Source organism: Hirundo rustica, chromosome 18 (genome assembly GCF_015227805.2).
Source record: "Hirundo rustica isolate bHirRus1 chromosome 18, bHirRus1.pri.v3, whole genome shotgun sequence".
In the NCBI taxonomy this organism is placed as follows: domain Eukaryota; kingdom Metazoa; phylum Chordata; class Aves; order Passeriformes; family Hirundinidae; genus Hirundo; species Hirundo rustica.
In genome coordinates this window covers 4,023,380-4,050,582 of record NC_053467.1, presented here as the reverse complement: position 1 = coordinate 4,050,582, position 27,203 = coordinate 4,023,380, and the positions used below count along the sequence as shown (strand labels likewise).

General features: G+C 45.8%; 1 protein-coding gene across 1 annotated transcript in view; it reads right to left on the bottom strand.

The window, feature by feature from the left end:
• The window catches only part of UBE2O (ubiquitin conjugating enzyme E2 O), a 61,985-nt gene that overhangs the window by 12,470 nt on the left and 22,312 nt on the right, over positions 1–27,203 (bottom strand). The window contains exons 2-11 of the mRNA XM_040081681.1: positions 16,538–16,597; positions 11,338–11,448; positions 10,556–10,653; positions 8,982–9,045; positions 7,156–7,299; positions 6,421–6,530; positions 5,503–5,653; positions 4,245–4,747; positions 1,346–1,500; positions 339–451 (exon numbers count right to left, since the gene is read on the bottom strand). Of these exons, the coding sequence (XP_039937615.1) occupies positions 339–451; positions 1,346–1,500; positions 4,245–4,747; positions 5,503–5,653; positions 6,421–6,530; positions 7,156–7,299; positions 8,982–9,045; positions 10,556–10,653; positions 11,338–11,448; positions 16,538–16,597 (1,509 nt within the window). The remainder of the gene's footprint in view (positions 1–338; positions 452–1,345; positions 1,501–4,244; positions 4,748–5,502; positions 5,654–6,420; positions 6,531–7,155; positions 7,300–8,981; positions 9,046–10,555; positions 10,654–11,337; positions 11,449–16,537; positions 16,598–27,203) is intronic.

Genomic DNA, 27,203 nt, shown 5'->3' with positions numbered 1-27,203 from the left:
TATGAGCCATGCAAAGACATGGGGAGGAAAATTTTTACAGTGAACTCAAGAAACCAATTGTCTGTGACAACTTAAGCAAAAATCTTCACCCATACCAGAGCATGATGATACTATAGTATGTAAATTATCTGCCTGGTCTTTGCTACCTCACAGGCATCTACAAATATGAAGTGACATCACCTCTAGCTATGTCTCCCAGGTCCATAAGCAATGTTCCCTTCCTCAAGGACACACAACCAATGCAGAGCTGATTTCCAAGTTTAAATGCAATGCTTTATTGTTACTTTGTGGCTGCTTTCTCTTAGCTGGTTGCAGCAGGCACTGGCTCCTGCACTTACCTCCACATCATCTCCACTGGGTTTGAGCTTGAACCACTTCACCACACAGGTACGGCCGATGTGGTCCCCAGACTGCACCACTCCATACAACCCAGGATCCTGGGAGCTCTGAGCTTTTGGTCACAAAGGTAGGGAAGGAAACAGACAAATCAGGCAAAGGAGCACAGACTTTGCTCAGTTACCGAGGCTGTCAGCTCCTGGGCTCTCATGGCTGAAGCCTTCCACTTTTGTGAATGGCATGAGGAAAAACACTTCTTCCTACACAGTGAAAACTGTTGCCAAACTAGAATGGTAGAGCAGGAGCTGATGGGTAACTTTAGTTTCCACAGACTATGTGTAACCCAGAAGACCAGTCAGACTATTACTCATCAGAAATGGCCAAATAAAACAGCCTCTCTTTATGTTAAGCCAGCTTTCCTGCTTCTCAACCCGAGTGCCTTCTGGTCCCCACTGCTGAGGGTCTGCCGTGGCTAGAAAAGGAGCTGAGAGCCAGATGATGGCATCAATATTTCATATCCAAAAGCAGTAAGTCTCCTTGAACTTGTCTCATGGCCCTCACTAGCATCACCAATTAGTTTGGTGAAGAAAGGGAATTCAAGAAGATGCCTCTAGATCCCAAAACTCTCCATGAAAAAAACACGAGGGTTATGATAGATCAGGCATACAGAGAAAACAGCCTGAGGTAAGCTGCTTGTTTCTCCCCTCACTCTGGGACAGAGCTCAGACCTGTTTGCCCTTTCAAGGTGGGCAACCCCTGCTCGGCAGAAATACTGAAAATCCTAGTTTGGCACCTTGGTATTTATTCCTTCCACATCCTTCCTGTCGTCACAGTTCAACTTTGGTATGTAAATAATGGTTCTCTGCTGCCATTGCCACCAAGTCAGCTGAATCACTGCTGTCGCTGTCAGGAGCCCACCTCAGGTGAGCACCAACAGCTACAGAGCAAATTAGGGGATCCAAACTGAAAAATACTTTGCAATTAAGAGCATTGCTCTGACACCCAATACCTCTTTTGTCCACCACAAAGTCGCCAGGGCAGAACTCGTTGTTGTCCAGATGATGGACAGGGATCAGCTCATTGGAGCGGATGTTTGTCTCCACGGTGCCATCCTGCCACATCACGTCAGCTGAAGTCATCGTGGTCACCACTTCCACAGCAACCCTGGCAGCACAGAAAGGCAGTGAGTAACCAAAGGGAACATCAGGGATCAAGATGGACCTCGGCAACACAAAGTACATGGATCAGCAGGCTGGGAAGCAAGTCAGGAAACCCCACGTAGAGCCCATGGATGCAGCCACACAGCGGGCTTTGTTTTGATGGGTTCCCAAACCCCTGCAGGTGTTACAGTGCTGAAGGAACACTGACTTTCCAGGGAGCTCCTGCTGAGTTCACTTTTATTCCTATGGAGGCAAATTAACATCTACTAGCACCCACTTTCTGCCCCTGACAGGAGCTTCAAATAGTTTGAAACTTGAGATCTTCTCCACTGGTGCACCTTCCAGCCTGACAGCTCTGAGGAGTCTTTGAAACTAGAAGAACACATGACTGGAAAGATAAATTGTCACAGCCCTTCCAGAAAGGGAAACACCCCCCTCCCCAAAAAACACCCAACAAAAAGAAAAGAGGCAACACATTGAGTGTGGGTAAAGCAGAAGGACTCTGTTTAAAAGAGAAGAATGTCCTTCCCAGCTGTTCAAACACATGTGTCTGCAGCTCAGAAATTAAACCCAAACATGCCACAATGGACCACATGCTGGTTGTCTGCTGTGGAGCTTGACAGGGATGCTTGAGGAAGCAAAGCGCTTGGGGCAGGAGGGGCAGCCTAGCTGAACACTCTTCTAATACACCCTACACTAACTTCATCTCTCCTACAGCACAGAACAAACCAAATCCCCCACTGGCTTTAAATCTTCCCTTTACTTTGCTGGCCAGGCCTTCCAGAATGACACACGTGCTGGATTTATGCTGATTTCAGAACCAAATCAGAAAGAAGATACAATAGGCAAATACAGCTGTTTGCCACCAGGCCTGTTTTTATCAATGTCAGAGAAATATTTTTAAGTAGAAGCAGGATGAAGTTTTTAGTAAGGCCAGAACTCCATAGCAGAAATTATCAGAGAAGGTTCCGTAACAGGCCAAGTGTGTGTTTGATATGCAATAAGATGGTTTCTGGGGGACACAGGACATGTGTAGCTGAGGATGGGAGTGAAAGGGTGCACAAGGAAATGAGGCACTTTTGTCTGCAGCAGTGGCTTCGAACAAAAAAAATCAAGATTTGATGTTAACAAAAATCCCTGCATACCCTCACTAAAAGATATCCAGCAGTCTGTGTGGTGCAGAGAGAGCTGCAGCAGGTCACTCACTGATGGCAAAGCCACATGCTGAGCTGGCCCCTGCAGCCAGGCTGCCCAGGAGCTGACACATCACATGTGGTCACCAAGTGCAGGCAGCCCAAGCACTCAGCATCTCTCAGCAGTGCCTGGCAGAACATCTCTGATGGCCTCAGCACCCCGGAGGAATATTCAACAGCACTGGTCCCTCACACTGAGCTGTGCCCAGCTGCCACATGTCCCCTCCACAGCATCAGCTGGGGGTTCTCAGTCTGTGCTGAAAAAGCCTCTGTGTCATGGTTCTCTCTTCATCTCCTTGTATGAAGCTGCCCTGACGCTGCACTGCAATTTCTTGGGGCTGCCACAGGGATTTCTCCCCACTGCCTACATGGAATTTCTTGGAGCTGCCACAGGGATTTCTCCCCATTGCCTGTAAGGTGCAGGAAGCCACCAGGTGCCCTAGCTAAGCTCTCCTTAGCAAAACCTTCAGTAAAACAGAGACACTCAGTGGGGGAGTGAGACATGAAGAGCGAACCGAGAATTCGTTCCCAGGAACTCTATCACACACTCCCATTTTTTCTCACACTTGGATGCTGCTCTGCTGGGCTTTGTGACCTTCAAATCTCATTTCTCCAGAACTCACAAGGAGTACAAGAACCACTCCCCTTGCATACGGGCAAAGCTAAATACCTACAAAAAATGCCAATGAAGTTCATGACATTCTCAAGCTACGGGATCTCTTGAATAATCTCTGATAATGTCACTTTCCTGGCAGAATTCTCACATGGTCTCTTGTACCAGTTGATGCAGAATCTGTATACAACTAAGCCAGGGAAGCCAGCAAACAGGCAGACCATTTGTCAGATGTCCTTGCATCCCATGAAAACAGTTTCAACATTCCTAAGTTAAAGGCAAAAGCTGCTGAGATCCAGTTTTATCTAGAAATGGGCAGATACATGCAGTGCTCCCTCCCCCAAGCTACTGAAGTCAATTCCTCCTAGGCTCTCAAGGAGTGAGTGCAATTTGTTCATTAAAAAAAAAATCTAATATTAAGAAGTATACTGCTGGCAAAAATCGCAGATCTCTGCAGAGCAGGGTGAGGATAACAGAGACCATGGCAGCACCACCACCTGCCAGCTCAGAGCTCTGGGCTGCTCTGGAGACAGCTCTCCAGGATACGCTGTCCATTCCTTAGCAGAGTCTGTCCTCAGCCTCTCTGCAGAAGCTGCCAGTAAGGTAAGAAATTAGTGTCATATTTAAGCTGTGTGATCTTTATTCACTTCTTTCCCTGCACACAGAGTCTAACACAGCACAGATACGCTGTGGGTGCCCCGAGGCACAGCTGAAATGGAATAGCATCAGTGTCAGGTCACATGGCCCCAGTTTCATCAGGAGCTGGACTGAGACCAAGCTGATTCCACACAGGCCACTGCACAGTCATCACAAGATAACTGCTGTCAAGCGGTGCCCAAACTCCTCATCCTGCACCCAAGTTCAGGTGGTGCTTTACAGCTTTTGAGCACTTGGCTAAGGGAGATTTTGGTAATTATGTGTGAGTGTGGAAGTCCAGCTCACCTGTCTCCTGGCTTAAACTCTCGTGAAACCTTGGTCTTCTTCTTCTTGTGCTTCCGCTTCAAGTTTTTGATGGAAAGAGGGATGCTCTTCTTGCGGCAGGTGCCGCTGCCACTCTGGGACGAGGCAGTGGAGCTGGCAGAAGAGGTGACAGAACTGGTGTCATCAGTGTCATCAGCTGCCTCATCATCAGCATCCTGCTCCATGGACTGAAGCCGGTAGTCAGGCAGCCCTTCATCCTTCAGGAGAAAGGGAGGCTGCTGCTGCCGTGCTGCTGCTCCCCCTTTCTCCTTCCCTGTTTCTTCAGGCTGCTCCTCCTTTCTCTCCCCAGGGCTTGGTGCACTGTTGGAAGAGTCATCCAGCTCACACTTGGATTCAGGCTTAAGCTCTTCTGATTTTTGGTCAGCAGCCGCAGCAGACTCTTTGTCAGGGGCTTCACTGGTGCCCTGAGACTCTGGGGAGCACGACATGATCTTCACGATCTGCTTCTTCAGCAGCCGTCTCACCTGGAGAGAGCAGACGTGGGTCAGACCAGTGCCTGGACACTCAGCTGGCTGCCAGCCAGCCTGGGGAATGCTCAGCTTTGTGCAGGGAAAAACAGCACCCAGGGGGCTCTGCAAATTTCACCTGCACCAGACTACTCTGCAAACCAGCATCTCACAGTGCTCTGCTAAGGAGCAGCACTGCACTAGCCCAAGTAAAGTGAGCTTTGCTTCTTCAGCTTATTTTAAGCACGTTTTGAACAAGAAGATGCACAAGTTAATCTATGTAACAGGCACAGAAACGCAGAGAGGTCACCATCTACATACACTGATGACAGCCTGTTATTCTAGGAATACCATGGCTCTCCAGCCAGCAGGTACAGACCATAGCACGACTCACTTGGTTTAGGAAGCAAAAACAACTTCCTCGTTTCACCATAGCAAGGATTTAGCTGAACATTTCAGCTCCATGAGAATGCTAAAGAAAACATGTTTTTAAGTCCCAGCTGACAGAGCACACTTGACCCCCTGCAAGGTGACATTTCTGTGTTGAGGCCCTGTTCATATTCTCAAGGTGTTTAGCTGCATGCTTCACCCAGAGCAGTCGGATTGCTCCACAAGGTGACTTCCCTGCTGGCAACAACAAGCCATTACTCTTCACAACCACTTCAGGAGTCACATTTCAGACCACATGACTACCAGGAAGATCTCTGCTTTAAAAGCCACAGTGACCACAAATGCTTCGAGAAGTCTGCACCTCCCTCGACCCCTCACCTCACCTTTTTGGCAACTGATCCTTCGCCCAGGACACAGTTCCTCTCTGGACATTCACAGGTGATTTTTGCAGGTTCCACTTTGTCTGGGAACACGTAGAGGCACCTTTCCCCAAGCTGCCTTTGGGCATGGTCAAAGCACCCCAGACGCTTTACCCTGGCAGAAGAGGAGAGCCATGAGCACAGAACAGTAACAGAACCCAGCAGTGCCCAGGGCCTTCACAAGGCTGGCACGGCCTCGCACCAACAGCGCTGCTTCAGGGGTGGCAGAGCACCACACCAAATCATTTCCAGGCACACAATTCTAAAGGAGAAGCGGGAATCTCACCAGGGACCGGGTGGGGATACAAAGGGTTTGGGTGGGACACAAGTCACTCTTCTCCCTGTAGCTCCCCCCCTCCTCCCAGAGAGAGCTGTCAGGAGACATTTGGGGTTTTCTGCTGTAATTTGAGCACATGAACTCCAGGCTCATCTGACTTTTCTTTGGAGCTTTCCCAGCCCATTCCGGCAGCTGCAGCCTGCAGAGGGCACCAGTTACTGCCTCAGCACCAGCCCGGGCTGCAGCCGCACCCCTGAGCCCCACCCCTGACACACACGGAGCTGCAGCCTGCTCCAGGCAGGAGTCAAAGGTAAGAGAAGAAGGAAACTGCTGCCAGACACCACTCTGTGCACCTGTCAGCTGGAGAGAGCCTGGCATTAGCAGGATGCTTGCCCTCGTGCTGGTAACTCAAGTGTCGGCTAAACTAATCTGGAAGTTGTTGTCTTGTATTTTTGAAGCTCTGGGATATGCAGGCATGCAACACAATAAAAAAAAAAATCCTGCTGGAAACAGCAGCAGTGTGTCTCTTCCCTTGGTAGGCCTGTCACCCACAGTCTGCAGGGCCTGAGTGCTGGGAGTGAAAAGGGGCTTTCAAGGGATCTCACCTGGACAGCTTCTCCTGGCTGATTATCGAGGGAGGAGGGCTCACACTGTCAGTACCTCCAGGACAGAAGCTTTTAGTGATCCAAGTAACCTTTAGTTCTACCACCTGTACCTACAATATATTGATAGAAAACAAAATTTAACATTTCAGAGACTCTCCCAGACCTGAAAGTTTACACACAGGAAAAGTGGCAAACCCACTTTTATAATTTAATATGGGTAAGTGCAGTTTCACCACATCCAGGACAATCACAGTGCCCTCATAGCCTGACCCCTGATAACAGACATTCTACAGCTTTTAACTTCAAGGAAAGACAAGTGGCTTGGGAAGGAAGCTATGGTACATATAAATCAGCAGTCCAATGTCACAAAGAGATATGCTAATGGACTTGGAGCTGCTCCTTCTTTAAGCAAAGAGTCAGCAATATTTCTCCCCTTTTGGACAGCATGCAACATTAAGTTTCAATAAAAGATGTGCTCCTAGTGCCCTAATGATCAGCAGCACCGGCCTCTGAGTGTGCTGACACATGATCACTTTACAGGGTGCCAGCAGGGACCCTTGCTAGGAGTTCAAAAGTCCTGCCAGCCCCCAAGGAGAAATTTGTCACCACAGAACACCACAGCCACAGCACATTTGCTCTTGGGAGGTTACCATGGCAAACTGACTCTGCTCCAAACAGCCAGCCAGGGACCATGCAAGGCAGAAGGTGGCCATGTGTCAGGGTGTCAGTCCTTACCTCTTCCACCACCACTCTGAACTTGCTCTTTGTGCTCAGAACAGGCTTCACACCCGAGAGCCACTGCACACTGGAGAACACTTTAGATGGCCCAATGAGCACTTGTCCAGGGTAAAAGCCATATGAATCATCAAAGAAGAGACCCTGTAGGAGAAATGGAGGGGAGAAATACAGCATAAAGGACTCTAAGATCTAATATGCCAGCATTTCCCTTCAATCTTTCGTGATCAGTAAAATTAACTATAAAGGTGAAGACTGCAATATGCCCATCTCCTGTAGCTCGTCCTCTCCTGAAGGCAGCCCAACAGTTCCTATAGCAACCTGCTCCGTCACACACCCAAACAGGACCAGGACTTGGTGCAGGAGAAGCAAAGGTGCTTGCAAGAAACAAAAGATGCAGATCACCACACAGAGGTTCTCTGTAACAAGGTAGCCAAAGTCAGCCAGGCAAGGACATCTCTCTTTTCCATGCTCTAATTCAAGCACCTATATCTTTCAGAGGCAGAGGATGTGTGCCTTCACTCCTCTGCTTGCCAAATTGTGTAAGTATTATTCCTGTCTCAGGTGGATTAGTTAATATGACAGTTCTTTGAAAACAAAAGCAGGACAGTAAACACAACAATTGCTTTCCTAGAGCTCCTTCCCACTGATACTGAGATTCCGAGTGTGGGGGCGGACACAGCAGTTTAGGGTAGATAAAATACTGAGCACAAAACTACATCGAGTCTTGTAATTTGTCAGAAGGGATAAGAGCAGTGTGACAAGATCTAAATCAGGTAAGCATCTAACACACAGCAATTCTGAGCACAGGATCAAGGGTAACACTGGAGAAAGCCTGTGATTCAGTCCTGCCTGAATCTCCCCAGAGGACTCTGTACACTTTAAAGGCAGCCTGGCTCCTAACAAGCCATCTCAAAATTGGGTAACCAGAAGCTGAATGTTGCTACAACAACGATTTAGCGAGCAGAAGACACACTGCACAACCCAAAGTAGCAGAGATCGAGGAATTGGAGAATATCGAGCGACAGACCACTCCTTTTCTGTACAGAACCAGAAAACCACAGCAGCACATCCTATTGAACTGATATTCCATTTACTCTTCAACAAGCTGGCATCAAGTTTTAGCACAAGTGCAGATTTAGATCAAAGGGACCGTTGCTTTGAAGGCTGGGAAGGATAAGAGCTCAGTGCTTTGCTAGTTCCTAAGAATTGCACGTCATCCTCTGTCATCTCCCAACGCTGCTGCCAGGAGTGCAGCACGGCCCTTCGGAAGAACAAGCAAGCTGTCATCAGCCTTTGAAGGTGAGAGAGGTTAGATCCCATCATCACACAGCAAACTGTTTTACCCAAAAGCCAGCAAAACCTTCCCTGCCATGTGATTTGGAAAATGCCAGTGTGGTAGCAGGTCTCTGTTTAAAAAACGCCATGGACTGCAGTAACAAGAGCCGTTATTTCACATGACCTGAAAACCTGCTTCTAGCAGAACACCTGTCAAACAAAATACCTTTTTCCAGAAGAGGAACAGTTTTTAAAAGCAGTGAATGGGGTAAGAGCCTTTAGAAGTATGTGCAGATAGGAGCAGTGAGCAACACCACCAATCTGACAGCACGTTACACAAGTTGTTTACAAAGAAACCAGCAAGGTATATTAATTGTAATACCTCCTCAAACCCTGCTCGTTACTAACATTACCTTTAAACTGTTACTGTAAGCGATACATTCTTAGGATTAACAAATGCCTATAAATTTTGCCTTCCCCCTCCCTCCTGCACAAAGTTTCCAAGACAAAGTTGATCAAAAGGACTCTCAGGAGAACCAGCAGCTCACCGAATCACTGACGTGGGGACAAACATCATACAGCTTGGCTCCATCTTCTGTGCTCATGGAACACCTGGAAAGCAGACAGGAGACACATGGTCACATTTCCAGAGCCACCCACCCCAACAGCATCCAAGGAACTGACACTGCCTGAGCACATCTGGCCATGCACCCAGCAGCGTATCACTGAGCTTTTACAGTCGAGAAAAAGACAAGCTGTGAAAGCATTAAAGGTACCTAAAGGTCCCATTCAACATGTAAAAAAACATGCTAATTAACAGGCTGGGTGCTGGACAAGCTCTGTCTGCTGCAAAGCTCCTTTTGTTACTCACACCATGCTGGGCTTAAAGGCAATTTGGGCATATTTCCTTCAGTAATAGTGTCATTTCCAGAATAACTTCTGGTGGCATTTCAAAAGATTCATTAGGAAGAGGTTTTGCAAACAGTGCCTCACTTTACACAGCTGAGCAGGAGCTGGTACAAGATTTCAAGCAAAATTTTAAACTGCACCAGTAACTGCAGGCATTACAGAGAGATGTGTGGCTATTTTTCACTCCTAGCTTAACGTACACCCAAGAACCTTCTACTCCGGGTTAAGTGCACAGTAACAGTCAAACTGTCAGATCCATCCACCAATCATCTGCTACAGCTCCCACATTACTCACTTCTCTTACACAGACTCAGAGCTGGCTGCAGGATTGGGGTTTTGATTATTGTGTTTTAAACATCAATGTCAACACTCAATTTACAAGACAGATGGGTTATTCCCTAGCTGCCAGGCCCATACACCTCTTGGCCCTCCACTGGTTCCTTCCTTCCCTCACATCAAGAGTCTGTAGGATAAGGCAGGCCTCAGTAACAGTGGATGTAGTGAATTCATAAGGGTGAGCACACAAGTCACTGTCTCACGTGCAGGAGGAACAGAATTCAGATCCTTCTGCTGGCTTTGCAGAAATTTCACCATATATTTCTTTCAATATCTCTGGTTAAACCTTTCTCTAGACTTTGGATTGTGTTTTCATTTATAAAATTTCACCATATATTTCTTTCAATATCTCTGGTTAAATCTTTCTCTAGACTTTGGATTGTGTTTTCATTTATAAAAATTCCAGTGAAAAAGACAGCTGTTCTACATTGGGCTGCTTTTTCACCTTTGATAAAAACCACTAGCCTGCAAATTTCCACCATTTCCCAGACCCTTTTTTAAGGTAAGAATTCTCCCTGCAGCTTGGTGAAGTTATGCTCTCCTATGAGAAATAAGTCTGGAACAACCATCCATCTTAAACAGCTACTTTTGCAGAGGAGAAGCACAGTTTAAAGAGCAATGTGCTTTAGTTCTGGAGCACTGATCTGCTGGGATTGAAGAAAATTGTCACTTTTCAGACTACAGCTTTTCCAGAGGGTTGTCAATGAATCTCAATGTTTTCAGAGGAAGATGCACGCTCTTGCTCTACATCTGAAGATTATGCAAGCAGATAACTTATCACTATGTAAATGAAGCCCAAACTGTTTCTTGTTCTCATAAAACAGATCAGGATTGTGAAAGCCGGGGGGGCAGTCTTCTACAGGAAGGAGAGAAATACCTGGCTCCATTGGAGAGCTTGAGGATGACCTGGTTCTTCAAGTCATAGACCTTGCCAAGCCAGCAGTCATAGGCTATGTAGTCACCATACATGAAAGGCTGTGATGAAAACAGGAAACAAAACTTTATAAATAATTGTTGTAGTGATAAAAATTGGCTCCAGCTAAGACTAATTTTTCCTCCCAGAGGAGCTCATGTCCTACTATCTTCCTGCAGGCTGTGACTTGGGATGAGTTATGACATTTCTGCTATTCACTCCCAAATTATCTTTATCTCAGAGGAAAAAGAACAATGAAACCCTACCCCACCTGGTCTCTGGAAATCACCTATCCACTCAAAGAGAGAAACAGATACATTTGAGACTGTTCCAGCTCAACAGAAACATGCTTGACTCATCTCAGCATTTTTATAGCCTGTTTAAACAGCAGTGGTGTCACAGCTCAGCAGCTCTGGACCACAGCCATGGGCTGCCCTGGTCAGGTTGCCACACCAGCATTCCACACCCAGTGCACGAGTTCTCACACAATTTAATGTCAGTCTAGCCCTTCAAGACAATTTGGTCTCAGCAACGTGATGAAAAACACAGAACAGATGGGGAGACAAGGAGATGCTGCAGCATCTTCTGCCAGGGAGGTTGCTTGCAGCGAGTTTAAAATAAACCCAAACTGCGGATGCAACTTGCACAACATGGATGCTTTGCCTTCAAGAGAGACTTGAAGTACTGCAGCATCCCTCCAAACCATCAGGCCCTGGCCCTCATGTGTATTTTGGCTGTGTTCTCACCCAGATATGCTGTAGGTCTTTGCTGTTGACAGGGTAAAGGATGCAGTTGGTTCCCACCAGCTTCACAGCACACTCAATGTTGACATCAATCACGGTTCCACACTGACTGTCCTGAAAACACAAAAGGGAAAAAAGGTTTGTTACCTAGGAAAGGTCCTACATACAAATGCATGTGTTTTGTGTACAAGTCCTAAGTTCAGAGACAAATAAACTTTAAGACTAAACCCCCTCTTACCCTTCAGGTTCTTGTTATGTAGGGGCATTTCACACAACGGTATGAGAGCTCAGAAGGTGAGATCACTGTTACAGACCTGTAAGTGTTTTCTTCCCAGTTAGAATCTGAAATGGCTGCTAAAGCAGAGACTCCTGCACCTGGTCAAATAAGACCACACTATATCAGGTGAGCACTATTTACTTGCTTTAAAATCTGTCTGGCTCCCAGCTCCACCATGCAGGTACTGAGTCAGCAGGGTTAGATCAGCAAACGCAGGGGGAAATCAGCAACAAAACAGAAATTCTTTAAAGCTGTTTTGACTTTAACTCATATAATTTTGCAGTATGCTATAAGTGGTCTTTATTTTGTGTTATACTAAAAAAAAAAAAAATAAAAATCTGGCACCTGTGGTCAAATTTCAACGTTTGCAGCCAGATAATTTAGAGTTGTTCTAATTATAAGATGGTCTATCATTATCTCCCTCACTTTTTAACAAAGTTTTAATCTTTTTTGTCCTCAAGAAAAGAAGGCATACTGTCAGGAGCCTTCAGGGGGCAGCTTGGCAGGGAGCACACAATGTGCACGCTGCTCACACATATGGTAGAGGCCTGCAAAGAAGGGCTGTTAACCCAAACACTGGCAAAGGCAGCAGCTGCCCTGACCTCCTGACAGCTGGGACAATCGATATTCTTATTTATTAAAGACCACAAGTCCATTATCAAAGCTGACTGAGGGCCAGCATGACAAATGCCCTGGTATGAGCTGTCCTTATCTCAGACATCAAGGTCTCTGCTCCAGCAGGTCTTGAGCACAACCCTCAAAGAGCTGACACCCTGCAAGAACTCTGCTCAGTTCTGTTCCTTCAACCACAGGAAATGTTTAGTCAAGGCTTTCTCTCAGAGCCCTGGGTAGCCCTTGTGGGAGTTCATGAGTTTGCTGGAGCTCAATTCATTCAGTTTCATCTTGAGGACCAGCAGTTGGAGCAAAGACAGTCCGGGGTAATTCCTGGACAGACTGCTCAGCCCTTTTGGCTGGCTTGCTTTCCACCTGCCTGCTGCTACTTCTCCCCTCACACCACAGCAGCCCAGCACCCTGCAGCTCCCAAGGCAGAGGGATCAGGAGAGTGGGACCTGCCCCAGGCAGAGCTGTGCCAGCACAGCCAGGAGGGCTGGGAGAGCCAGGCTGGCAGACCCCAAAGCAGCAGAGGCTCATTCCCTGCAGCTGCTCCACAGATCACTCCCATTCCTTTCCAGAAGGGCTGGGAAGCAAAGGGAGCCTTTCCCAGCTTCAGCTCCATCACAACAGACTGCAGCTACGCTTGTTGCCTGCACAGGCTGCCAGGAAAGAGCCCAGCAGAGCTGTACCATCACTCTCACCTGCAAAGGGCTGGCCAGAACCACACTGGCTTCACAACAGCTGCTGCCAGCACGACTTGAGCCGTGGGATGAGTGAGGCCTGCTCAACAAACCCACAGCTTCTGCAGGCTACAGCACAGCCACCTGCCCCACTTTTCCTCCAGAGTAAGCTAAAACAAGTATCCCCACATCATCCTCGGGCTGTGTTTTGCAGTTCAGGCCCTGTGTTTTAGACTGTTTGTTACTCAGAACCAAAAAAACCCTCCAGAAACAAATTCCTTGCCCTACACTGCACATTTCAGAATTATTTTTTTCTTTACCAGCAGCCAACATGACAGCAGCTCTGGGACATGATACAATCCAACACCTGTGATTTCTGTGGATCATACTGTCTCCCTTTAACGGACGGTGAAAATATAGCAAACAATAAAACTACGACTGGAGTGACTGATGTGCTTCATCACACTCTGCTTGCTCTCTAAGTGAGTTTCTCCGTGGAGAAGGTACCTGTGCCACCTAAGTAAGTCAGGGGCCTCCCACCTAACACAGCTGGGTGCTATTAGTCACTGCCAAGAGCAACAGGTTTAGCCCAGCTGGCTTCTCCTTCCAGTTATAAAATGCTTGAGTGAGTGCAGAGCCCTGTCTGTGGTTAAGATCAATGTCATGAGCAGCCCCAGGACCTACAGGGCTGTCAAATCAGTTTTCATCCCTCACCTGCCACTGAACCTTCCTTTACTATGAGTTTACTTATTTCCCTTATTTCCATGAAATGTAGGGAAATAAGTAAGCTCATAATAAAGGAAGGTTCAGTGAAACATTAGCCTGTGACAGAAGATACAGGCAGAGGGGTTCTGCTGAATCACCCTGAGTTTATAGCAGTGCTCAGCAGTGCAGTCCCAGAAAGAGACATTGCCAACTTGTCTCATCTTCCAGGGCAGGTCCTCAGCGAGGCACAGCTCAAACGCAGCCATCCTTTCATTAGCTGATCCCATTAAAGGAGAAGCCAAATGCAACGAGCTGACATTTCACAGTTCTGTTACAAAAATCAATTTCCATCAATTCCAGCTGCAGAATTGGAAAAGGGAGGCGACTGAACTGAGTGAGGAGAGCTGATGGGTTCAAGCCCCACTCACTCCACAACTGAGCGCACTCCCTAGACCCTGTTCCTGCTTCTTCTGGTACCCTGACATCATGTACCACACTGGAGATATTGAATATTTAAGAAGTGAATGGATTCCTTCTCCATCAGAGACAAGGCTTTAAGGCAGACCAGCAAACTCCCATCCAAGAGCGCAGCAGCTCTGGAATCACAGCCTTCAATCCCACATCTTCTACCTCCCATCCTTCGACTCTTTCCCTCGGGACTCTCTTTTCTAATAAGAGGATCTTCATACCACCCTTATTCCTTTGTCTAAATGGGACAGCATAGCCCAGCATCCTTTGAAGCAACAAAAACCCAGGTGTCTGATAGATTACAGGCCTACTTCTTACCTTTTCCCCAAATTAGCATATCACCTGGAAAAATTAACTTTCCACTTCTCTTCCTTCTCATCCAGCTGGACTAGACTTTCAGGCCCAACTGCATTCAGTGAAAATGACCTCATTTTATGCATTTCCCCCTGAAGCAGTCTTTTCCCACACTCAGTGCTCAATGAGAAGCACATGGATTTGAGTCAGCTCTCCTCTCTTGAGGAACAGCAGATTTCGAGTCCTTCCCGCTCAAGGTTAAAAACAAGCCTTAAGAGAGTGTGTTGAATACAGAATAAGTTCTACATCCTCCATTTGCCAGGCCAACTGGCGCAGGGCAACCATCCCACATCCTGAATTTGGCAGGCTGACATTTGCAGGTTTTCTATTTTAAATGCTCCTGTAATTTTTGGAATATATCTGTTAGCAAGTGAAGGTTTTCTTTGGGATATAAGGGGTTTATTGTTTAATCTACCACATATTGTTTAATTTAAAAACATTCGAGGGTGAGGAAATATATCAGATTTGTTACACTTTTCTAATAAAGACAGAAATTGAGTTATAATCTCACCATTCCACCAATTAAAAACAATGAACTTACTGGGCACAAGGGTCAAGCAAATACCATTATTTAAACATGCAAACGGACAAAAATGAATGCAAGACAACTGCTGGGTACATATCTACCAAAACATGTGCAGCAAGCCAGGGGAGCCAATTTCTGCTCAAATGAGAATGGAAATTGCAAACAAAAGCAGCACATCCAACGTTTGCCAAGTGGAGAACAACCTGCTGTCCTGAAAGCTTAAAATGACTTTATGAAAGCTTAAAATGACTTTAAGAAGCACTGGATAACAAACAGTTGAGAGATACGACTCAAAGCATCCCCCTGAGTGAGAAGAATATACTGATGGCTCCAGCTGTGCCAGGTACAACACTGAACAGCCGATAATTCCAGTTTCTACCTGTTCATTGTTTCAGATGAGAACTCTTTCATAAAATTGCATTTTTAGAAAAATATGCTGACTTCAAATTTCCATTTCCAACAACCATTAAATTTATTAAGGAACTACTTTGCTTCGGCAATTTTCAAATTATCATTCGAGCTTTTCATTCCTTTTTTTCTTTGTAATATTCTGTGAAAAAGGGGGCGGGTTTACTTTTATTAATTGACCAAAAAAAGGCTTTATTTAAAAAAAAAAACCAAAAACCCAAACAAGCGAGGCAGGTCAGAGAATAGCCTTCTCTATCCCTGCACCAGGTTGCACACCATGTGGCGCAACTGCAGCAGTTAGTGGCCAGCTGCTTCCTTCATCACAGCCTTGGTAGCCACATTGCTGGAAGCAAGTCAAGAGAAGACAGAGGCAAGCACATGGCAGGGCCATATGGCTCAGGGTTAGAGGTTAGCTCTGAGCCACAGCAAAAAACTGCCAGCCTTGCTGAGCTCCCCAAGAGAGCACATCCCATCTGATCACAGATACTCAACAATCTCCCCAGTACTCCCTACACAAAACCCAAATCCACGCATCTGTGACAGGCACAAGTGCCATACAACTAGAACAGAGTGGCTGGGACATAGAACAGCATCCAGAAAGAGCAAAGGGAACAATTATCAGTTGCTGTTTAAGAACCAGCTTGCTTTCTGTTAACCTAGCTGTGTCGGATGCTCCAGCAGGGTTGGGTTTGCTGCGTTTCTGGGAGAAGCTGGAAAAGATGCTGCTTACTGCGGATTGAGATGTGTGTCTGAAAATATTCCCTCCAAATTCTCTACCAGAGCGCACAAAGAGGCAAAGGCAAGCAGTGGGACTGGGATCTGCCCCCACTCCAACCTCCCTGTTAGGTCTGAGAGAGCAGGTCCACAGTCCCCACATCTCAGAATGGATTAATGTAAAACTAAGAATGGCAGGGCAGACAGGTTTCTTGTCTCCTTCCCTGACCATGACCAGGACTGCTGGCTCAGGAAGCATTGCAGATATCCAACTGTAGAGAGGCAGCCTTAGCAGAATTCCATTTTCACTGGAAGCAGCTAAGTCTATCCAACACACTAAAAATAGAATGTGCTCAAAGCATTACTGACCAGCTCCACTCAGGCAATTTGGCAAGTCTTAGAAATCCATGCAGCAGTATCACAATCAAAAAGGGACAAAGAGAAAAAAGCACTTACGCTGGAGCTCATGTGTCTGACCACATCTCGAGGGACCACTGAGCGATCTTCAAGCTTCAGCTAAGGAGAGAGAGAGAGAGATTGGCTTTAGTGATGACCCCAGATGACAGAAATAATGTGACAAATGCAAATGCACAGTATCCCAACCCTCCAGACTGAGGAGGATTGCAGCAGAGGATGCCGAGGCACTTCCATGCACAGAGTTAATCCCCTTGGCACAGTTGCAAAATCCAGTTGACAGATCTGACATCAGCAACCAGGGATCCATCCATGACTGTGCTCTAAGTCAGCAGACACATCAAAAAGGGTGCAGACATTGACTCATTCATGCCCTCAAGTCTCCCTCTTCTCCTCCTCTGCCTGCACCACGCATTATTTCCTACCCACATCCAGTCTCTGTAGTAGAGAACACAGAAGACACACGAAGCAGCACATCACACAACAGTTCTGTGTCACATCCTGCACGCTTTTCACCCAAGATAGTCCCAAATATCTGTGGAAAGCCTGTTTGGCCTGGGACACAAAGCAAGGTTCCGTACAGCAAGAAGTCTTGGCTGGCGAGGGAATAGGTGACAAATCCACTGCAGCAAGCACTTGTCTTGGAAAAAAAAAAAAAAAAAAAAAAAAAAAAGAAAAGAAATGGCTGTTCCTGCACTTAGAAGCTCTCATGTACACACAGGTAACGAAGTATCAATAAGACCATGGCTAAAGTCAAAGCACTGCTTATGCCAGCTCCTGCTAAAGGACTTGCTGGCAACAAAGGATGTGGTTGGACCATCCTTACATACCCTACAGCAGCTCACACAGACCTCAGGGCACCAGGAGTGCTCCTGGAAAGGGAATGTATCACTTGATGAACCTCCAGTGATTAACCAAGTGATGTCCTTCCTGAAGTGGCCCTTCATTCAGCTGTTTCAGTGACCTCAAGACTACTTGTAGGCTATTTCACTAAGTGTTTTCAACAAGCTTAAAACTACAAAAGGCAGCTGCCATTGAATAGACTGGAATGCTTCGTGAGGGATGATGTCTTACAGGAGACTGAACTCCGATTTCAGGCTTGTTCAGCCTCCCAGTAACTCAGCTAAAATCTCCCTCTGCTGAACAGGGAGAAGCCACATCAGCATTTCAGTGGTCCAGAAGTTATTCGCATTGGTACATCACTCTGAGCCCTGCAAACACACTAATTACACATCCCGTGCTCTGGGAAATGCCACATGAATGCACCATCAGGGACAGAGCCTCTCTTGCACATCACTTTCAGGACCAACCATGGCACTGCTGCTGCAGTCCTGGCTTTTCCTTGTTCATCCCCAGGCTGAAGTGCTGCGTGCTTTGTCAGCATTTCATCCTAACCCACTCCCTGGCTTACAGCCTGCTTTACTAAATTAGACAAATCTATAATCCAAGAACAGGACCTGGAATCAAACCAAAGGACCTGAGTATTTATCATCTTCTTGACTGCGTGTTTCAGTAAGAGAGGAAGAGACCCAGCCAGCCAGGCTTTTAGACCCAACTTCTGGAGTCAGGACCACACCAGAGTGGAAACCTGAAGCCCGCAGCACATTTCCAGATTGTAGAAGTGTTTTCACTGCCTCTCACATCCCACTGCAGTATATAGATAGACATGAATTTTTATACAGCTTTCTAAAATTATTTGTTAAAGTAAGTACTGTATAGGCAGCCTTTTAAAATTCAAAATCAGGCTGCAACATTCACATTCCAGTCAGTAGTCAAGCATGAGCAGCAGTTTGGGTATTGTAACTGAAGTATTCTCGGTGCACAGCTCCAAGTGTATGAGGATAGTTTCATTTCAAAATGCATTAGGGCTTAAATTGATGCATTATGTTTCAACACATCACTGAGCTACACTGTTCCCTATGATGCAGCCTCTGAAGAACCCAGATCATCAAGATGACTCGATGTTACCCAGGAGCAGCAGCAGCAGAATTATCTTTGGGTTAGTCAATGCTGGTAAATCACAGAAGCTGTAAATCAGCAGCATTCCCATTTTGTTATCCTTCCTCAAGAATATAATCATACAAATTGTTCCCAAAGCAAAGCATAAAACGTTCTCTACAGGGGGTCTATATTTAACCTATTTTCAGGTCTCTTGGCTTTTAAAGGCAGCACTATTTTCAGCTTCATGTGCCAGACCCACCTGTCACAGTCGCAAGGAAAAGCAAGCCAAGGAGCAGGCAGAATGCCAGCATCAACAATAAATACTTCACAGGTCTGTCATGTCACAAAAGACTCAGAATCCACAAGAAACACAACCAGAGTAAGCTGTAATGGCTGTTGATGAACACAACAGTTCAGTCATTCCTCCTGTCCTCTGTCACACCCTCATCAACCGAGGGACAGCCCCCTCCCTCAGCACTGAGGGAATTCTGTTGCAGAAGCACTTTTAAAATAGTCCCTCGCAGCTCAGATGCTATATTCACCTCTTTGAAAGTCAGTATTAACATGGCTGGCTTTATGTTTTAGCCATGGACCTCAGTAATAGCCCCAAGAATAAGAAATACCAGTTTCCCAGAGATGCTCTGAGGAGTCCTATTGTCCTGTATGCCAAGCTGAGCTTCCCTCTCAAATGCAAGATGTTTCGTGTTGCCTTTTTTAAAAATAAATTCACTATTACACACGTTAAATAAGGCAAGCCAAAGACACTCATCACTACACATTTTACCCTGATAAAGAGGGATGACACACCCAGCCTGGGGTCAGTTATGTTCCTTATGGCCTTGACTGCAAAAAGAAATGGCAGAAAAACTCAGGCTCCAAAACTCAGGCTCCAATTTATTTCCTTTGCTATTCAGATGCTCTCTTGGTGCTCAGCACTGAATCAGTGCCTGAGCTCCACAGCAAATTTACTCATCAAAAGGCAGCAGCTGCAATCTGGAGAACACCTGATACTTTAGCAGGGCTGATGATGCTCTCAAACCACACACAGCAGGAGGGGTAGACAAATTCTGATTTTTGCATAGAGAACAAGCACCAACAGGACCACATTCCCCTTCTCAGCTGAGTCATCTCACCTCAAATGAAATAAGGGAGCCATCAGGGCTCACACCTGGAACTGGGCAGACTGGGAGAGGACACACATTTCCACTGAGTACTAACCCATTGAGCCTTGGGAGCTTCCTGCTTTCATCCACTTGCCTAATTTTTTATTACAAACTTGTCATTCGGAACAAAATCTTTGTGGTTTGGGTTTTGTTTGTTTAAACTAACAGCAGAGGTCGAGAGAGATGACTGTGACAGAAAACTGATCTTCACTTTAGCAAACAACTTGGCAGGGAGGTGCAAACATCCCTGGGCAGGGGTGGGCTAAACTCCCACTGTAACTCTCTGGGTTTAATCTCTCAAATCCATTGAACAAATGCAAGATATAGTGCCAATTTTCCTCTCCAACAACTCCCTGCTGAAAAGACCTCAAAACCAGAACAATTTACTTTGATAATCTGGACTAGCCACAAATGTCACGTATTGTGGCAAGTAAATAAGCAACAATCACTTCTGAAGTTCAGTGGTAAATAATAAAGGAGCTGCAGGGATTGATACAGGGACAACCAGCCCTGGTTGGTGTGTATACAAACAAACTGAATACTGGAGATACTCAGTAGTAGCATAAATCCCTGGTCTCTCTCTGCGTACCTAAAGAAGAGCTTAAACTCACTAATTATCAATTTAGGTTTGCTTGTAACATCATTGGTACCCAACAGGGGATAAAACCATTTCTACACGGGCTCCAGCTACTGGTGTCATCATCCCTCAGAATGTTTTTTCCAACAAAGGAGAAAGGACGACTCATTCATGCTTATTGCCAGCACATACCATCCTTTCCTATTCCCACACGGTTTCTTTTGTCCATGGGGCAGGAGTCTTGGTATTTCACTTTAGGAGAAACAGTAGGTGGTAATTCTGCCTGCAAACAGTATTTTGGTTTGCTACTGCCACACTGCACTCCAGGTAGACAATACTGTCAAAGGAAGTAGGGATGAAAAAACCGTCCCCTGCTCCAAACATCCCAAGAACAGAAGCTGGGGACAAGTTTAAACACAGACATGAATGCATTAACACACAGTCCTTGGTTGTTCAGTCCCAAATAGGCCAGGACATAGCTTCCTTCAAAGGAGCTGACTGCTGAGCTGCACTGCAGGTTCAACCCACACTGGGACACCAGGAAGGACAGGAGACCCTGGCACTGTGACTCAACACAGCTACGCACAGATTTAGGAGCACACCTTTCACCTGGATCAGTCCCGGTTTTACAGCTGCATTTCTGCTCAGCTGCCCAGCAACAGAGAGCACCCTGGCTGTGGGAGAGGGACCCGATCCAGGATGATGCCTGCCAATGCCAACTCCCCGTGTTGAAGTTCATGCTCGGCCAGTGCTGTCTCAGATTCTGGAGCAGCTGAGGGAGCTGGGAAGGCTCAGCCTCGAGAAAAGCAGGCTCAGGGAGGACCCCTTCCTTCTTTGCAACTCCCTGATGGAAGCTGTAGCCAGGTGGGGGTCAGGCTCTCCCCCCAAGTAACAAGACAAGAGAAAGCAACCTCATGTTGTGCCAGGAAAGCTTTAGACTGGACATTAGGAAAAATTTCTTCATCAAAAGGGCATCAAAAGGTCAAGCACCAGCACAAGCTGCCCAGGGAGGTGGCAGAGTCACCATCCTTGGAGGGATTTAAAAGATGTGCAGCTGTAGCACTTGGGGACGTCATTTAGTGGTGGGTTTGGCAGTGCTGAGTTAATGGTTGACCTCAAAGATCTTTTCAAACCTACAGAACTGCAATGTCTGACCAATAAGGAATTACATTTGCTCAAGGGTGAGAGTGTGATCACACAGCCCTTACCTCCAACACAATCACTGTGGTGACAACATCACTTTCTATTCCAGACACATTCTGAATTTCATCCTCCAAAACAAGAGCTCTGGAAACAAGCTCGTACAGAGGAGAAAAAGCAGCACACACACATTGGTATCTGCTTATAAAATGAGAATACAAGGCACCACAAAAAAAGTGGGGGAAAGCAGAATGCTGGATATGAAACTCTGTGTGTTGACCTGAACTGCTGTATGATGGTTGAGACATTTATCCAGCTGACTCAGAAGTGAATTATCTATTATGAAAGCTGCTTCTGCCCCTTGACTTCAACAGCAGTGGCCACCACAAGGGCAGAGAGGCCAGGCTGTGACCTGCACAGACCTGTCACTTCTATTCAGCCTGGGCTACTCGTCCAGCTCACAGGTCCCAACCATCCCCTTGCACATCTTGTGTAGCTGATCTCATTTAAAGCACCGCTCCCAGGCTCTGCACCTACAACTGTAAACAAAAAAAAGTAAAAAAAGAAGAAATTACTTGCAATTTTGTGAAGCCTGTTTTGAATTCTCTCAATGGGACTAAAAAAGTGTGAGGAGAAAAATAATAATGTCTTTTTTAGATGTATTATAATTTTCTAGCCTCCTTTTTAGTCAAGCCAATGTTGTATCCATAAAAACGTGTCATGTTTGTCTTTTTGCAACAATGGACAAACACTGTGATGGAGGACACAAACTGGGCACCTGATTTCTGTCCAACATCAACAGTTAGAACTTTAGACTCACACAGATGGAGGGGTTTTTTAAGCTACACTGGAGAGCTCTCCTGGCAAGTCAATATCAGAATCTGTTCTGGAGTTAAAAATTAATCCCCTCCCTGGGACATTCCTCCAGGGTCACCAGTGTCCTACAATCCTCACATTAGCATTCTGTTTTGAATGGACAGCACCTACTTGAGAGCTTGGAAGTTGCCATGGAAACTTGTAACATCAATGGTCAGAAGATGAAGGAAAACACACAGGTTAAGAGCAAAACACGGGGAAAGCAACTACTGCAGCAACAGGTAACAAGGCAAGGCAGACCTCTCCAAACCTCAGTACCACACTCCACGGCCAGTTAGAGCTAAATCCAAATGCCTGGTGCTGGGAAAAGGTAAAACCTTGCTTCATTGAGTTGACAGACACACTCCTTGGAAGTATTTTGAATGACCTGGACAGCCTCCCAGCACCTGAAACAGGACATGATGTACCACAGGTCCCATGCCTGGTTTCTAAACCCAAAAGCAAATAGATCCTTTTCTGCAGTCCTGAAGCTGTGACTTGGAAAGCCCCAGCAGATGCACTGGTTTGTGACTGGGACCACTGCCAGGCTCTTACTGGAGGTTAAGAAGAAACCTCCTTACTACATGAAGCAGCTCCTGGCCACCACCAGCTCCAGCCCCAGGCACTGGGAGAAAACAAAGCAGCTCCAGAGCTGCCTTGGCACTGGAATGGCTGTGGGATGAGTGCTCATGGAAATGGGCAGAAGGGAGCACACCAACTCAACTCAGCATCCTCCAGTTCTTATTTTTTTAACTTTAAGGTCTGATTACACACCCAATTTCACTTCAGATAAAACAGTAGTATAGCAATCAACTAAACACAAGCTGTTTTTATTTTAAATCTAGATGAGGTGTCTAAAAAAGCAAGTCAGCTGTCCAAATATAGCATGGATACACCAAGTTAGATGACAAAGGTTCAGAATTTCAATGACCCAGAAGATCTGAAGCCAAGATATTTTAATATCTTTTCAGTATCAACACATTACCAATGGCATCACATACTACTCTTGGAAAAATATGTTCCATATCCAAATTCACTTCCTTGTGTTACATTGATCAGACTGCATTGCACATGAGCAGTTGTAAAAAGCAAGAAGAAAGAGGATAAAGCAACAGCAGAGAATCCCCTGGAAGCTCAGAATTGATTCATACTGTGACATTTGAAGTGGCACATGTTGCTTCACTTCTAACTGAAGTTTTCCAGCCATGCTGGGTTTTTATGGGAAATATGGGCGAATGGGACAGAAGACAGACTACTAGAAACTTAAGACTCCTGAGAACTAAAATTCTGCTACCCAGAAGAGCTGAACAATGAGCTACACAATACAAAGGGTTTTAAAAACAGCCCTTGAGGGATGCAGCTGCAAAAATATGAAAATAAATCTTTTGCACTGATTGGTACAAAAGTTCTGCCTATGACACCTCCTGGCTACTCCTACATGGCAAGCACAAGTAGTCTATGGCGCTTCCAGACAAAAAAATTCAAAATCTACTGGAGACAGGAGGCTGTGGAGACTCCTGCATTACTTATAGAAGAACTCTACCCTCCTAGGGCAAGGTCTAAACTTTTGCCTGCACAAGTATTAAATGTCAGAGTATTATGTGGCTTCCTACACCAGCACAGAACTGAGCTGGTCACTCCTCTGCCACATAACTCATACCTTTAATTTACAGAACGGTTTGGGCTGGAAGGGACTTTAAAATCATCTCGTTCCACTCTCTGCCATGGGTTGGGACACCTTCCACTATCCCAGGTTGCTCAAAGCCCTGTCCAACCTGGCCATAAACACTTCCAGGGATGAGGCAGCCACAACTACTCTGGGTAACCTGTAGACACATGGAGATTTTCACCCATTTTACTTTAGCATCATTCTGCATTTTCATAATGTCATGATGTTGCTTGTCATCTGAAAGCACTCAAAGAATCACAAAAGGAGAAGGTATTTAAATTACTTAGGAATTGCATCAGGAGATTAAAAATTTGTTCATTATGAACAACGGAACCACCTCTCAAGAGCCTTGAGTGACTCAGGACACAGTTCCATTTGGTCTGGTCAAAGCAGGGGAAGGACAGTGAGCAGGATCTTCGTTTCCTGTATTCTGTGCAAGAGTCCAAAAGCCTGTTCATGAGGGTGCTTTGGGCAGCGCAAAACACCCGTCTGTGAAAGGTCAGGTTGATGATTAACTTCAGGTACAGAGGGACAGAACAGAGGTAGGCAGCTGCGGTGCTAAAACGCTCCCCGATCTGAAATAAATGCTTTAGAGCACTTCCCAGAGGCTAAGATGAAACCAAGACAGCTTTGCATCGCAGCAGCTCTACCTGCAGGCAGTCACCTGATCACAGATTACAATTCTTTTGTTCATGCAACCAGCAGCTCTAAATCTGCCGATCAGCCAACATTCAGCACATCCACAGCAGCACAAACTAAGATTCACCACTAGAGCCCACCCCAAGTAGCGCCTGTTACCTGCAAACTGCTGTGGATTAATTGTACAGCTTGAATTGTAACAATTTTTTCAGAAAACAAGAAAAAAAGGCATGGCCTAAAGCAGAATTTCCTAATTAGCTCATGAAGATTCCATCAGTGGTAGGGATGAGCACAGCAGTTCCCAGCCCCAGGCCAGCACACACTGCTCTAACACACACTTGCGTGTCACCAGCTGAATGTCTACAAAACTCTAAACCCCTTTACTAAGGGAACATGTTTTTCTATCTAATTACACACAAGCTACACCCAGGGCTGCCAGAGCCAGGCAGCACCTGCCATCATGTAGAGTCACTGAGTAAACAACAAGTGAGTTCATGGCAGGCAGCAAAGAAGAGAAGGATCTGCAACACCCACAGGAGAGCAGGCAATCCGAAAAATGAGAACCAGATCAGTGCCTCCACATCACTACTCCCTTTTGACACTGCTAGAGGTGCAGGGAGGTTTGTAACACAGCAGCTTCAAAATCCAGCTGTGTCATTAGCTCTGATAATCTCTCAATGCTGTGAAGCCTCCCTGGGGACCTGCAGCTCTCGTAAGACAAAGTGACAGCTCTGTAATTTGTCTTTATGACATATTATGGAGACACAGAAACCTGAAGTCACTCAGCTGAGTCCCTTCCAACTTCAGGCTGAAGCTGCCTGAATCTCCCCTATTTTCACGTTGATCTGCAATGGATTTGTAGCTACTTTTGTTCCTGTTCATATTTCTGACAACACAACCTATTGTTTTTCATTTTGGGGTAATAAAGTACAAAACTCCTTCCACAGCAAAGGAATCTTCTGGTCATTCAGTCACAGCTAAAGAATGCAGGATCTTCCCCTCCTCCCAACAAATATCACCTTTGAGCCTTCGGGCAGAAAGGTACTGAAAGATTCTACTTGCCTTTTCCAAGAGGTAGAATTTGGTTAAAAATTCTGAATAAATCACTGGATGAAGCAAAAGTTTACTGTAATTATAATGTGGGTAAATGCTGTGCTTTGGAGCAGAAGAATCTGGCTTTAACAGAAATCTTTTGCTAAGTAAATCTTCTACTTGGATTTCCCTTGTCCAAGAAGTATTATTTATTTTACTGGCAACAAATCACTTCTGTGGCTTTGCATATTTACATGACATTTTGGAAAACACTACAACACAGATTCCCTGGCCCAGTGAACGCACAGCTCTGAAAATGAGGTACAAATCAGTAATTCAAGGGAAGGAAGATAAGACAACAGGAAGGCTGCTGGGTTGTTATTATTTAAAGGAAAATAAGTAGGTTTGGGAGCATTTCCCAGAAGAGAGAATGTGGTAGGGAGAGAGGATGATCCTGGAAGCAGACAAGCAAAGCTTCACAAACAACAGCCACTCTCAGTTTTTCAGTATCCTCAGCCTCACTTTTCTATCTGGTGCATAAATGCTCAACACCACCACACACTCACATGTACCAGCCTGGGTTGGATGCCTGAAAAAGGGGTAAAGCAGCAAAGACAAGCTGGTATCTAAAAAAAACTACAGAGGAGTTTGAATTCTGCCAACCTCATCATCAAGTGCTGTTTGTTCAAACAGTACATTCCATACACTCACTCCCATCAACCAATAACCAGGACTTTCATTTGGGAACACAATCAAATCCTGCGTCTGCAAAAGGGTTTACAAAACTTTAGAGGAAATAAAAAGAATAAAATAATAAATAAAAATGATTCAGAATGCATGAACATAATGATGCTAAGCATAAAGATATAGAGGGGTTAAATTTAAAAGTATATGGCTATGACTAGAAAACATGTAAAGATCTTTCAAGAGAAAATTTAGTGACTAGGAAGTCACTTAGAATCCAACAGTGAATCTTTCAAAGATGTTCCCAGCTACAGGATTTAATCTAAATGTTGGATTTTCGTTCTCAGCAGCAGTTTATAGTAAAAAAATTATCTCCCTTCTCAGTGTTTACAGTTCTTGCCTCATGTATTCAGTCTTCTGTGTAGAGCAGTTCTGGGAACATCAACTGTTAAGCAGAAAAGACAAAAGGATCATCTCCAGGTGCAATGTCTCAAAAGCACAGATTATCACAGGACACCCTCTCCCATCTTCTTACAGAAAGATGGCTGAGTAAAAGCAACACTACTCTCCTATCCCCTGTGCCTAAGTATTTGAGGAAAGCTTGACCAAGAGCAGTGCTCCAGCACCAGATGGCACTGTTACCTGAGGAAAACCGCAGGAGACCGGAGCGACAGCGCAGGAGAAGCTGCTTGAGAGAAGGAAACAGGAGAAGTGGTCAACACTTTGCCTATACATCCACCAACACTGATCCCACAGTAAACCTCATCCAAAGCAGAGATCAGAGCCAGCAATCCCCAGGAAGAAACTGCTGTGAGGAATCCAGCAGCTCCACAGAGCCCCAGGCTCAAGAGATGCCTGGTTCCAACAGGACCCAAGGAATGGCTGCAGAGACCCTGGTGAACACCTGACCACGCAGGTGAAAGAGATGGCTATGCTGCTCTTTGGGCAGCATCTGGTAAGCTCTAAGGGAGATGCATTTGACTGTTACAAGAAACTCCCTGAGGAGCC